Source organism: Tupaia chinensis, unplaced genomic scaffold (genome assembly GCF_000334495.1).
Source record: "Tupaia chinensis unplaced genomic scaffold, TupChi_1.0 Scaffold000252_1, whole genome shotgun sequence".
Taxonomy (NCBI): Eukaryota; Metazoa; Chordata; class Mammalia; order Scandentia; family Tupaiidae; genus Tupaia; species Tupaia belangeri.
In genome coordinates, this window is record NW_006159732.1 from 5,806,254 (window position 1) to 5,821,885 (window position 15,632).

The 15,632-nt window shown below is 35.9% G+C and overlaps 1 protein-coding gene across 1 annotated transcript in view; it reads right to left on the reverse strand.

Moving 5' to 3' along the window:
• Window positions 1-1,346: 1,346 nt before the first annotated feature.
• MMUT (methylmalonyl-CoA mutase) overlaps window positions 1,347-15,632 on the reverse strand; it is a 48,555-nt gene continuing 34,269 nt past the window's right edge. Inside the window, exons 10-13 of the mRNA XM_006149096.3 lie at window positions 15,354-15,485; window positions 11,766-11,913; window positions 4,376-4,543; window positions 1,347-1,614 (exon numbers count right to left, since the gene is read on the reverse strand). Of these exons, the coding sequence (XP_006149158.1) occupies window positions 1,486-1,614; window positions 4,376-4,543; window positions 11,766-11,913; window positions 15,354-15,485 (577 nt within the window). The 3' untranslated portion in view covers window positions 1,347-1,485. The remainder of the gene's footprint in view (window positions 1,615-4,375; window positions 4,544-11,765; window positions 11,914-15,353; window positions 15,486-15,632) is intronic.

Genomic DNA, 15,632 nt, shown 5'->3' on the forward strand with positions numbered 1-15,632 from the left:
GATTTAATATAATAGAAATTTGTTATAAATAAGAATCGGTATAACTTATTGTATATCCACTTAATGGATTATGTTAACAATAAAAAAATAACTTTCCTTCTTTAATGAGCTAGCCTTTGAATGAGCAATATATAGATGTTCTTTGAGCTACTTTTATTTTTGGAAAGTTTCTTTTTTTCTCTCCCACAGATGAGGCATGTGTGTACTCACTAGGGGGAGGCAGAGAGAGAGGGAAAATGAGAACACCTCCTATGGAGCATGGTCACTCCACAATCTCCTTTCCACATCTCCTCTCAGGATTTTGGGCATGCAAGCACACACACCTGGCATGTTTTTCACACCACCAGATCCGGGACGTCAACAGTGCAGTCAGCCCATGTGGGATCTAGTCACCTTGACCAATAACATAGGAAACCATGCCATTGGTTTGCCTACAACTTAACTCTAATGATTGAATCTATGCAAGATAGCATAGATTCCGTCTATGTCATAGACATACACATAGCTAAGGAATTCCTACAAACAACCTAAGCACTTCCATTGTGTCTTCAGCTAAGCCCAGCAACAATGGGGACTGCTCATGTTCAGGAAAGCAAAAATTAGAATTGAAGAAATCTGCCATCTCACTGACCCACCCATTTCAACCTGCTGGAGATCTGAATTAATATTTTTCTATCACGATGATTATGGTAGAATTTGGCCAAAGCCCACAACCATAAGCTATTACCCCCCATAGACGCCCTGCACTATTTTATCCAAGATAGGTGGCATTACTGTATTAAAAAATAGATTTTATTTTCTGGTTTATTCCAACTAAGACAATGGAATGTTAAACTGAATAATGGGACTAGTCAGACTTTTTTAGGTAAAATCTAATTCTTTTTTCCCTTAATTGCCAGAAGGCTTGTGCACTCACCAGGAAGAAAGAGAGAGAGAGAAGAGAGAGAGAGAGAGAGAGGAAGGAAGAGAGAGAAGGAAAGCACTCTTAAAAAGGGCATGGTCTCACCACAATCCCATCTCCATTTTTCCAACCTGCCAGGATTCTGGGCATACACACATACACACATGCACTCAGCATGATTATTCTTAAAATAGAAAGTAGGAAGATTTGGCTGGACTGAGGTGGTATCTCATGATGGGTAAAGTCTCTTCACAATTTAAATGATGTACAGTGATTTAATGTATGAATAATAATAAATATTTATATTAAGAAAAAAAACTTCTAACAAATATATTGCCATGACTTAGAATTTCCGGTAAAGTATTATTAAAGATGGTTTTCAAACCATTTTTTTTTTTATTTTTCAATTGAAATTGTATACACATACTTATAACATGACAACATATTTATAAGTAAAGTATTTTAATGTAAAGCTGTCAAGAAAAGTATGTATCATGTGTTGGTATTAAATTGAAGACATGGCTTTATGCTCTTTATTGATAATAAAGAATTCGTTAGGAAAAAGATAAAACAAAAACAGGATGTTATATAGATTGCTGCTTCTTTTCCAAACACTTCTCAATGTCATCGAGCACTTGAATAGCAGCCTTTGGAATTCGAGTCCCAGGACCAAACACATTGGACACACCAACTTCAAACAGAAATTCGTAATCCTGTGAAAAGAATGTGTTTAATTAATGAAAAGACACTATTTTGAATTTTAAGCAAATAAAACAAACAAACAAAAATTAACCCTGTCCTATCTTCTTTGTCCCAGTGCCCAGAACTTTCTCAACTGGCAGACTATTGGCATTTTAGGTTAAAAAATGTTCCCTTCAATGGGACTGCTACTAAGAGGCAGTAGCTCCAACCTCCCACCCCAAGCCATTAAAAGAACAAAACACACACTGCCAGTTTTCCAAATGGCCCATCATGGTGTTTGTGGGTGTTTATGGCCCCAACTGAGAACTTCTGAGCCTCAAGCTATCTTTTGTTTCTCACTTAAATTTTCACTACTTGTCATTATTTGTGTTAAATTTAGTATCACATTATAGCTTGAGTTTATATGTTATTTTTTCCATCCAGGTATTTTGTCTACAAGTAATGAATGGAGGTATTTTGAATTTGATATTGTGATGTACTTTATATATATATATAAATAAACAAAGATTAGCTTTTTTTTTTCATTTCCTGTCACTGCTGCTATTTGTTAGTTTATTTTAATGGTAGATGATGTTTGATTGAAAAGACTCCCAGGGCACAAATACTGCTCCAGTCTTTAGTCTACTTTAACATCAGAACATTCGTAGCTGTAGTATCAAGTTTAGGACCTGCATCAAGACCTGATCCATAACCACTAAAGTGATTGTGTACACCTGGGAGTCTCATTCATGCTTACTTTTGTGGCACTCGGTTTGACAGCACCATTTCTACTCTCGTGTCATCACATTTTGATGGTTAAGTTATGGTGACACTAATTATGCACCAACTACTGCTTTTCTGTCTCTCGTATCCTTGTAATATGTTTATAATACAATAATTTTGGAACGGTACTGAACATTCACATCTAACTGAACTTGTCTCTTTCTAGTCTGAGAACTTCTGAAAGCAGAATTCACATCAAATCATCTTTGCATTCCCAGCACTTGACACATAAAGACATTCAAAACATGTCATTGTTCTTGAGCAGGTGCTACAGATTTTAAGAGCTCATAAGAAAATTGGATGAAACACGCAATACAATCATCCCCAAATTGGGGATGGTCAGATTGATTAGTCGTTTCCTTGTCTGTTTCCTAATAATGCTGTGTCATCGTTCGTTCTGACATCTGAGTTATAGATTTGGAATAAAAGACTCAGATGGGAAAAAACTGCAAAATACAGCAACCGAAAAAAAGGGTTTTTGACTTAGACACATCTGAAATAAGCCTTGTAAAATGTACGTTGATGAGGAGGAAAATTATTAGCAATAAGAGACTCTAGATAAAGGTTAGATAGGTGTTCTTTGTACTATTTTTTATTATTATACTTAACCTATTAATTAGAAATTATTTCCAATATAAAATTATGATTTTTAAATGCCCTCTACTTAGCTGGGTCAGGGATTTCAGATTGTCTGTTTCATGATGGAGTAGCATCCTGAGTCCATTTTAAACTTTCCTAAAATACTTGAAGACCACTGATGCCCACAGAGTTAGGAAATACTGATTATAGTAACATACTGGTGAGAATGGACCATATTTTTTAATCAAATGGTAGAAACTGTGAGCTTTTAGAAATCCCTACATTAGCAGGGTTATATCTGTTTGATTAACCACTACGTATTAGTACCTTCTAATTTAAAAACTAATTGGCATTCAGTTATAAACAGCATTTTATATATTCAATTAAACTGGCCCCAAGGCTTAGCAGTTAAGAGAGCCAGATCCCACACGGCCAAATGCAGTTTGAATTGAATCTTAGCACAACTGCTTGGCAAACCCACTGGTTGTGAGTGTGTGCATGTGGGGAGGTGTAAAATCCTCATGGGAGGGACCAGCAGTTAGCATAATGGCGATGTCGCTGGATTCCCATATAGTTGACCATGGTTTGCGTCCCGGATCCGGTGGCTTAAAACTCACAACGGGCATGTGTGCGTGCATGCCCAAGATCCCAAGAGGAGAATGGAGGAAAAGGGACTGCAGCATGGCCATCTCCCCTGGGGGGTGATTTTTCTCTTTCTGTCCCTCTGTCTCTCTCTGACTGGCGAGTGCACGTGCCCTATAACAAAAATCTCTCCAAAAAGAAAAAAACTATTAAAAAAAAATCCTCAGAATGGACTACAGTGTTACAGTGTGGTCATGCCCATGTGGAGGGTCGGGGCACTTTCTCTCTCTCTCTCTGATAAGCGCATGCATCCTCTGGCAATTAAGAAAAAGTTCTAATAATTCAAATATCTAGAAGATTAATTTGACCTCTTTAAAATGTATTTCTTGAAAATGTCAAGACAGAACCGAGCTAACTAAAGGACTCGTTCCTCTACCAAGACAAGGGGTTCTCGCTGTGAGTGAGGGCTTGTTATACCCACTGCATAGTTACCACTGCTCTCTAAGTTCGTGTGAGCTTTTATTACTTTGATCATATTCCTTCATCATCATTGTTTATTAAATGTGTATTAGGAAAATAGATCTCTATCACAGCTCACTAGTTTGCAAGGAGGAAGATGTTTCACAGGAGCTCTATAAGCTGTTAAAGCATCCATAATGAATGACAACATAGCTTCAACAGAAAACAACATTGTGCATTTTCAACTTTGTAGAATTTACTTGGTGCAGTCCATTACCAGGAAATAATTTGGCTCTAAACCTACAACAAATTTATCGATAGAATCAAATATAAGCCTCCATTATGCAGGATTCCCATCATAACACTAGAAAAACAGAGGACAGAAAATACCTGCGGTGGGATCACTCCTCCACACATGACAAGAATATCTGGCCGTCCAAGAGAATTAAGTTCCTTGATGAGCTCAGGAACGAGAGTTTTATGGCCGGCAGCAAGTGTGCTCACTCCCACAGCATGCACATCTGCGTCCACAGCTTGCTGAGCCACTTCAAGAGGAGTCTGCACAAGCAGAAAGTAAAGAGGCTGGTCATCATTATCCCTAGGCAGTGGATTAGAAAGGACCTATTTCAAAAATGTTACACTACTTAAATCAACATGCCAAAGCTTTCCTCATTAAAAACCTTGATATGAATTATCACTCCACATTTCATCATTCTCACAAATACCTCTTCTACTGATGCAATAAAAACATCAACGCTATACTTGCTTTAGAATGAAATAATTAGGTGACAGTTACACCATTTAAAAAAAAGTTGACAAAAACAATCTTCAAGATGAAGTAATATAGGGAAAGCAGTATTTCTCAATATAATTTCTTTAAAGTAAATGTGATGCCATTATCGACATTCATCCTACAGTACAAGGCAATATGTAACAGTACCTATGAAGAAGTAAAGAACTAAACACAAAAGCCTTACATGAATTTCAGGTTCAGAATAGAATGGGAGTGATGTCAATATGAGAGAGGACTAGAAGTTCCAGGTCCTTGTTTTTCCATGAAGATACTGAATTAACTACAATATAGGACCAAAAATACTTTTTTGAGAACTACAGAAACTTTAAGGGGCTATAGTACCCAGGTGCACGCATAAATGAGAGAAATGATAGTGCAGAAGAGGCTGTGATTATTTATGAACTAGATTTAACCTGTCTTGGATACAGAATCAAAAAGGAAATTTGAAGTATTCAATGACAAATTGAGTTACTCAAGATCATATCCACTGTCTACAGGATGAGACATTGCTTTACTACTTTACATGGATTCAAATAATTTCATACAAAAGGTGTCTACAGGTTTCTCATTGTAAATGTAATTTAAAGTTTGGGAAGAATGATGCCATTTCAGAAAACACTGAACAGTTGAAAGCACAAAAATATCAGTCTGTGAATTGTCTTAAAAAAACCTTAAGGCTCATGATTTAAGTGTAGAAACTAAAGATTCTGCACTCTCAAGTAATAAAACCACATTCAAGGGGGTCTCTAGATAAGTCACACAACAGGGAGGTAAAACTCTGAGTCTGTGAAAAATATTAATATGTGAAATTGAAGCCCTTAAAGAAAATGTGCATATTCTTGCTATTCATTTCTTAGAAGAAATTTAATTAAGCATGATTTATCATTCATAACATCCATGTTATCAAAATTTATTATATTAAAATCCTATGTAAGCCATTCAATCCATGCTTTATACTTATATAAATTAAACTATATTTTTATATTCCTAAATATTAAAACTTTTTAAACTTTAAATCCAAATCTGATTAAATCACTCATTAGTAGACTACATTAATTGTACCATTAGCCCAAGATATGACATATGAGTTGTTTTTTTTAAAATGATCCAATATTACATAAACAAAGTTGTTGATACCAAAAGGCAAATTATAAATAAAATATAATGAAAATGAACTTTTCCATTCTTGGAATATTTTCTTTATGTGCCGATGACTAACAGTATTTTAAAATAATTTAATGTTAAGAAAAATATTTCCCAAAAGCTATCCACTAAATAGAAGTATATTTTATCACTTTTTAAAATAAAAGACAAAACAAAAGTAAAATGGTAGTGGAATATAAAGTTTAATCAAATAAACCAAATTTACTTCAACTGAAAAAAATAGAATGGGAAAGTATTCAACTTAGAGGAAGAATAAAAGCAATCTTAATACATATATTTGAGGGTTTTGTTTGTTTGTTTGTTTGTTTAGTTTTTGCTATATGGTGGTATGCTTGCCAGAGAGAGACCGTGAGAGGGAGAGTTAGAAATCACCCCACAAGAGGGTTGGGCACACCACAATCCTCTCTCTTCCATTCTTCTCTCAAAATTTTGGGCACACATGCACACATGCCTGATATGATTTTTAAACCACCAGGTCTGGGATTCAAACAATAGTCAACCATGGTGGTTAAGGTACAACACCTTAACCACCATGCCACCTGCTGGCCCCATCTTTGAAATTCTTAACAAAACCTACATTAATGCATAAAATTAAAAACATTTATATATTTATCTACCAATACAGTTGAAGGACATATCTTCTGAAGTTCAGGATTTTTTTTATTTAATTTGCCAGAGTTTGCATGTACTCACTATAGAGAGAAACAAAAAAGACAAGAGAAATAGAAATGGAGAAAGCATCCCAACAAGAGAAATGATCAAGTTGCAATCCCTTCTCCTCCACTTTTCTCTCTGTTAGGGATTTTAGGCACACATGCATAGACACCAGCATGATTTTCCAAGCTTCCAGCCCTGGTACTTGAATTGTGCAGCTGGCTATATGGGATTGAGCTGTCTTAATGACTGGGCTATGGTTGGCCTAGGCTAATTCTTTATAGTAACAATTTCTCCCAGGTATCCTAAAGTAATATTTAAATATTCAAAAGGAGAAAACTTATACAAGATCCTCCAGAGGCCGGGCCTGTTCAGGAAGGTTTGTTTCTTTACTGGTAAAAATGTAATGAATATAATTTAGTCCTCATTTCAACTGACCTAACTGTAGAATGTAATAATACTATTTATTTCCCAGTTGACATGCTTCTTTCTCCTTAGTTTTATTCCACTATTCATTCCATTTCCAATTACTCCTTGGCTGCCTTCTCTTCTATTTCATTTTAATGTTTAGGTTCTCATTTCATCTTGCTGAACATAATCTCCATTTTCATAGTTTAAATACCATTTACATACAGTTAAGCCTCAAAATCTTTGTGTTTAACTCAAGCTTCTCTTCAATGTTCTAGATGTGTATATCCAACGTATAGTCAACTTCATCTGAAAATTCCACAAGCAGTACAAATTTAACTGATCCAAAAACAACCTCTATATTAGTTTCCTAAGGCTGCAGTAACAAATTACCAAACTGGGTGGCTGAAAACAACAGTTATTTTCAGTCTGGGGTCCCAAGGACAAAATCACACAAGGTTTGGCTCCCTCCAAAGGCTCTAGGAGAAAATCCTTGCTTTCCACTTTCTGCATTCTCTCTTCCAGCAATCAGTGCCCCTCCTTGGTCTGTAGTTGCTGTTAGCACAAGGCTTTCTTCCTTCTGTGCCTCTGTGTATTTGTCTTCCCTTCCTATAAGGATAATACTCATACTGGATTTAGGATCCATCCTATTCCAGTATCTTAACTTTAGATAATTACACCTTCAAAGACCCTATTTCCAAATAAGGTCACATTCAGTGGTTCCAACTGGACATGAATTCTTGGGAGGACACTCTTCAGTCCACTATACCATCTTCTCCAAGAAACCATCTTTACTTCTATAAATAGTATCTCAGAGAATGGCACCAAATTCCAAGTTAGAAATGGGAAATCATTTGACTCCTACATCCATAGTAATACCATTAAATGCTACAGGCTATTTGCTAACTACCTTTTAATTCTTTTGCCTTTGAAGCATCTCAAGATTTATTATCTACCCTGCTCAGCATCCCAGAGATCCTATCCCTGTATAAGACTTTCCTGCTTTTTGGCTCTGGATAAATTATTCTCAATGAATGAGAAGGGTCAGTGTATCTTTTCCATGTTTTCTCTCTGCCATGGTACTCTGGTTCTGGCAGACATGTGTCAATTTTTAATCAGATAATCCTCTTTAAACAGTTTTCTCATAAATGATTAATAACCATTTAGCCAGAAAAAAAATATATATGTATACACACACACACACACACACACACACGTATATATGTGTATATACACACACACATCCATATGTTAATTATAAATTTCACTAATATAAAAGATGCATAGCAGATAATTCACAAATAATAATAAAATATCCAATATTCTTTATTGTAAATAACATAGCTAATTAATTTTCACAGAATGCTGTCATTAATTTTTGCCAAACTTCTGTATTTTTAGCCAGTCTATGATTGTAATTCAACCCTGAGCTGACAAATCAAACTACTGATAAATGCTTAATTATGGTCTGATTCTGAAAAGCAGTCATTCATGTCATTGATAAATAAGTGTTCTGACATGGATTGAGTGATGCTTTTATGTTAGAAAACAAAGTGAAAATAAAACACAGATGTATATAAAAACATAACATTCATAAATGATATAAAATTTCTTTGCTAAGTCATGTAATACTTTTTGAATACTGAAATAATATCTTCCCAAATTTTGGAGCTCTTCACACTATTATTGCTACAATATAACAAACTTTTTTAAGGCAGATTATCCAAAAAAACCCTCTATTTTTGAACATGCCTCCAATCAGAGTACACACACTGAATATATACGCAATCACCTGTGATTCACCCATATGTCATAAACCTGGATGTGATCTTGGAAAAATTCTAACAGACCAATGGCTTTGGGCACTCCTTCCTCAATTTGCTGAGTATGAAATAAGGAGAGAGTCATGCATTTTGAAGTCAGACACTTCAAACTGGCAGCACTTCAAGCCTTTTGTGATTGTCAAGAAGGTGACAAGACTTTCCTCATATCCCATGCTGCTCAAGCCATGCCAGGTCCATATAGAAGACTGCAGATGTGGTTCTGGGTCTACCTGAACATTCCAGGAACACATCTGTTTGTGATGCTGACTGGCCAGGAAAGTTGAGGGGGAGGGGACTTGAGGCATGAGACTCTGCAGAGAGTGCTTGTCTCTCTCCTCTCTCTCTCTCTTTAAATTTTAAGTGCATTATATACATTTTCTTCATCCCATTCATATATCCAGCTCATCAAGAAGATAATAAATAAATGCCTAAGTTTTAGTGTTTGCTGATTTCCTTTTTTTAAAGAATTATTTAATTTCAATTGTTATTGGTATTATTTCTTTTAATTTGACCAGAGAAAGACAGAGAGAGAGACAGAAAGGCAAAGTAAGAAAACAAGCCACCAGGTCTGGGATTCAAACCACAGTCGGCCACATGGGAGTCCAGATCCTCAACCATCAAGCCACCTGCTGGCCCCAATGTGTTTGCTAATTTCTATGCTGTGAATATTACAACCATAGCCAAGTTCAGTTTACCAATGTAGTATTACTATACGCAAAGCAGGAAAAAGATGCATAGCAGCTCACGGTGATACAGTATCTCCACTGTGAACACATGTGTGTATGTCTGTATATACCTATATGTATCTCTACTGTGTACACATGTGTATATGTCTATATATATTGTATGTGTATATATGTTTATATAGAAAGAAATAATCTCAAGAGTACAGATAACCATAAAATGTATAAGATAAATAGGAAGTGATATTTTTTGAGCATTATCACATTGCTCTTAATATAATTTATTTAGCTATGTTAGTGACAATGTGAAATAACTGGTTTGGGAAATTCCTAATAATTTGATTCCCCGGTGCCCATTATTCTTTGTTGGTTTTCTTAATCTCACCGACATCTGTAGATAGCCCTCTCATTAACTTACTTCAAAATCCTAGCTGAGTTTTGGTTTCTGCTGAGACCCTGACATTGCCTAAAGACCTTCCTTTTTTCTCACCAGATTACTGGACAGCTTAAGTGAACTTCTTATATGGAGTCACAGAACTCTTCAATCCACTTCAGAAAGTGACTTTATAAGAAAGTGAGATTACTAAGAATAATATAATTATGTCATGATATCCAAACATTTTAGGGATGGAGTTCAAACTCCTTAAAGAATATTTATAGCTATTCATAATGTATACTACATCCCAAGCGCTGCCTTCTAATTCAACTGAACCTCATACAGCTCTCTAAAGGCATTGAGACTTCTCGTAGCTCTGCACGTTCGCTTGAGCAAACTCATCTTGGAACCCCTTCCCTGCCTTGTTGTCCAGACTTCTGAAAGGCATAGCTTGAATGCAAGTTCCTAGGATACTTAAATAAATGAGGTGTTCTCCTTGTCCACACCTATATAATTATCATACTGTGCTGTGATTACTGGTAATTCTCTTCTTGTTAGAAAATTATAACCTCCCTGAGGAAAAAAAAATCCTATTTTTACTCAATTCAAAACCCACTATCTGGGAACCAGCAGTTAGCGTAATGGCTATGTCGCTGGACTCCCACGTAGTCGATCGTGGTTCGCGTCTTGGACCCGGTGGCTTAAAACTCACGCTGGGCGCGTGTGCGTGCGTGCCCAAGATCCCGAGAGGAGAATGGAGGAGAAGGGATTGCGGCGTGACCATCCCCCCTGGGGGGTGATTTCTCGCTTTCTGTCTCTATGTCTCTCTCTGTCTGGCTGGTGAGAGCGCACGCACCCTATAGCAAAAATCTCTCCAAAAAAAAAAAAAAAAACCCACTATCTAATATATTATCAATAAGCATGTAGTGGGTAAAGTTTTTTTCTTTATTTTTGGAGAGGTTTTTGCTATAGGGCATGTGCACTCGCCAGAAAAATAGAGACACAGAGACAGAAAGTGAGAAATCACTCTCTGGGGGGATGGCCACGCCGCAATCCCTTCTCTTCTTTTAGGGATCCTGGGCACGCACATACACACACCTGGCATGAGTTTAAGCCACCAGGTCCAGGACTCGAACCATGGTCAACTACATGGGAGTCCAGCAACATAGCCATTATGCCAACTGCTGGTCCCCGTGGATAAAGTTTTTAATATAAAGTTTATTACAAGTTTATTTCTGCCAATTTTCTTTTTGTAATAGAATGATTAATGTATTATCACACTATAGAGAATTTCAGCTTCATGTACATCCAAAAAAATCACTTTTCTGTCTGGATCTACTATTCTGTAACTAAATAAAATACTAGTAGAGTCAAAACAAGAGAAAATTTACTCAGCATGGAGCTTATGCTGACGATTTCCTTTTCCAGTCACTGTTCACCAATCTCATGTGAGCTATCTCTCCCACAAAATATTAGTAAAATCTCAGTAAAGATTATAAGACCTTTGAAAGTAATCTTCACAATTTCAGTAGTCCAATATCACTTTAGTTTTGAATTGATATTTTCAAAGTCTAAATTAACATGACATTTTTATTTATAGTATAATAAATAATATATATATAATAAATAGTATAATATAGTATAATAATACTATTAATAATAATATAATAAATAGTATAACATATATTATACTATTATTTATAATAAATAATACATAGTACAATAATAATTGGATCATATGCACTTAAAAGTGGAGAATTTGTCGAACATTTCTTCTTTTATTACTTTAGAAACATCTTGTTTTATCATCTTACCACTTTTTTGTAATGTAAGTTGCTATGGCATACTTTTTAATATCCCTCCAAATAATATTTAGTACCTGAAAAAGAGGGCCTATGTCCACATCAAAGCCAAGATCAGCAAATCCTGTGGCAATAACTTTTGCTCCTCTGTCATGGCCATCTTGACCCATTTTTGCCACCAGAAGACGAGGTCTGCGACCTTCCCGTTCCATGAAGTCATGAACCCTAAGGACCATTTTAAAATGCAAAATAGCAAAATATTGACTATACAAAGGTCGTGCATAAAAACTAATTTACTCACAGCTAATATTTCAAGTTGCTTTTAAAACACCTTATCTGGTTATGTGCATTGTGTTAATATCTCTATTTTTCATCAAGAACTCCATTAAAGCCTGAATATGCTTACCATCTCTCTGTTAGGGAAAAGTTTGGAAGATGACACAGCCCATAAGCCCATAACACTGAGAATATCACAGTGAAGCAAGATGAAAAAAAAGACAAACTTCCATCTTCTTGAGCCAGTCTCCAGAGTAAAATATGCATATCTCACCCACCCTTTACAAATGTGAACTCAACAATATGGTTTCTTGTAATAATGTATAATCAAAAGACTTCCTTGCTTAATTTGACAAGTTTACACCAAACATGAAAAGTGCTACATTTACTTTCATTAAAAAAAAAGTTCCAGTTAGCTGACTTTCACCTTGGTTGTTTGGTAGTTTTAGAGTACATAAGTATTAATGTAAATTTTCTAGTGGGAAGTTTGTTACAAAAGTTGAGAATAACAAACAACAAGAACCAGATACACTCAAGAAACAGAAATGCATTACATTTTCAAGTCATGCTATGGGCGGTGTTATTTTTCATCAGTTTAGTGAAGATTGATTTTAATTTATGCATAGATGCCAACAAATTTATACTTTCAAGTAGGAAAATTAAAATTTTATAATTATTCTGTGAATTGAAAAATGAAAATAAACATGAAAATATGAAAGTCTACCATAGTAAATAAGTTAAAATCTAAATACCAGGTGGATATGAAGCAGTATCAGTGCTACGAGGCCATCGGGAAAGTCATGACTTTTCTCCTGTTTCTCTGCAAAATGCGTGATGACTTTCCCGACCACTCAATAGTTAAATAAACATCTGTCTGAAACATCTGTCTGAAACTCCTAAAGGGGATTGGTGAAAGTTCAAAACATTTTTAATTTGGGGGACCTGCAGGTAGTGTGGTGGTTAAGGTGCTGGATCCTACATGCCTGACTGTGTGGTTTGAGTCCCAGACCTGGGAACTAAAAAAACACACTGGGTGAGGGTACATGTGTGCCCAAAATCCCAAAGGAGAATGGACTGTGGGGTGGCCATGCCCCTTTGGGAATGATTTCTCACTTTCCCTCTCTCTCTGTTTCTGTCTCTCTCCAACAATCCCATATGCCCTACTGCAAAAGAAAAAAGAAACACTTCATTTTAAAATATAATATTTATTAAGTATTAAATAATATACAATTTATATATTATATAATTTATATATTTTTTTATAATATTTATTAATAATATTGGGTTGTTGGAACCAGCAGATGGCATAATGACTATGTTGCTGGACTCCCAGGTAGTCGGCCATGGTTCAAGTCCCTGACCCGGTGGCTTAAACTCACGCCAGGCACGTATGCATGTATGTCCAAGATCCCAAGAGGAGAATGGAGGAGAAGGGATTGTGGCATGGCCATCCTCCCTGAGGGGTGATTTCTCGCTTTCTGTCTCTCTGTCTCTCTCTTTCTGGCAAGCATATGCACCCTATAGCAAATACCTCTCCAAAAAAATGAATAAATAAAAAATAAAAAAATAAAAAATAATTATATTGGGTTGTCAGAAAAGTCATGACATATTTTTTTCTGTTTTTCAAAGGTCATTTATATACACAAAGAACAAAGATTAATGGTATAGTGCCCATTTTGTTCAGTAACCTTTGCCATCTATCAGTGAGATTTATTATGTCTTGTTCATAGATGGACCTTCTTTATCTGCAAAAAACTGAACAAAGTGCTGATTTATAGCTTCATCTGAATAGAAAGTTATACAACACAAAGTGTTTTGAAGAAATCAAAATAAATCGAGGTCTGATGGCGCAAGGTCAGGGGAGTATGGTGGGTGAGGCCATGCATTCTATCCAAGCTCCAGTAATTTTTAATGGATCATCAAACTTGTGTGTAGCTCACATTGTTATGAAGCAATACAACTACTTCACAATCAACAAGCTCTGGTCTTTTCTGGATGATAAATTCTTTCAAACTATCCAATTGCCAATGGTATACATTAGAACTGGTTGTTTGGTTCTTCAGTAGACGCTTGAAAAATACAACACCTTTAAAATCCAATCACACTGAGAGCATAAAGTTCCTTTAATGAATGTCTGGATTCCGATGTCATTTGAGGCTAATTACTATACCATAACCAAGACCGTCTCTGCGTACATCATTGTAAACAATCCACTTTTTTTTTTTGGAGAGGTTTTTGCTATAGGGTGCATGTGCACGCCAGAAAGACAGAGAGAGACAGAGAGGCAGAAAGCGAAAAATCACCTCCCCCCTTAAGGGGGGATGGCCACGCCACAATCCCTTCTCCTCCATTCTCCTCTCGGGATCTTGGGCACACACGCACATGTGCCCGGCATGAGTCCAAGTCACCGGGTCCAGGACTTGAACCGCAGTAGACCACATGGGAGTCCAGCAACATAACCATTACACTGACTGCTGGTCCCAACAATCTACTTTTCATCACCAGTTACCAGTTGCTTCAAAAAAGGATCATTTTCCTCATGATTGATAAGCATATCGCAGATGTTTATACACACCATCAAATGAACTTCTTTGAGCTCATAAGGAACTCAAATATTTAGCTTCCTTATGTATCCCGCCTTCTTCAGGTGCTCATAAATGCTTGAATGTTGGTTGTTCAATGTTTCTGCAGTCTTTCATGTCACGTTTGGGTTTGACTCGATCAAAGCCTTTATTTTGTTGTCATCGACCTCACTGGGCCTCCCTGACCAAGAAGTGTCTTTGAGATCAAAATCACCAGCACAGAATTTCATGCACAATAGTTGGCACTGACATTCTTGTAGAGCATTGTCACCTTAAGCTGTATGCAACTTTTTACAAGCTTGACATGTATTCTTCCCTTTATGGAAGCAAGACAGTAAAATACAGCAAAACTGCAGTCTGGTCTTCCATATTCAAACTGTTGTAAAATCTCCAAAACTCAACCAAATCATTTCATTTTTTTTATTGATAGACTGAAGGTAGAACTGTCAGCTATCAAATGACACAGCCATAACATAGATGTGACTGACTAGTACTTCCAAAAATGAGCTCATGCCATCTGTTGCAAAAACGCATCATGACTTTTCTGACAAGCCAATATAAAATTTACTAGCAATTTATAGTTGAATACTATATGAGTTATATATTATATCATAAATTATAGATGAAGTATAAATTTGTGTTCTATATAACATAAAAATATAATTAATATTATACATATTCACTAGCTTTACTAGTCAATTAAGATATTTTCTAGGTTATAGGTAAAAAAACTAAACTCCCAGTAGATTCCAAGGGACTGTGCTAACAGAAATAATGAAATTCTGGCTTAAGAAATCTCACACATACCTCTTGATAGCAGATGATATCTCCTTACTTTCTCCAAATTCCTGACGATATGCTCCACTCACCATACGATCACTAGCTTTATGTTCGCCAAATACCTTTTTCATGGCATCTGTGATTTCTCCAACTGTACATCTAAAACATTAAATAAAGATTCCATTAATATCTTTATTTTGCAGTAAGATATTTACTTTCCTTAGTATTTCATACAATTAGACATATTTATTACTTAAGTAAAAGATAAGCTGACAGAATCAAAAATAAGAATCTTTTTTTTTTTTT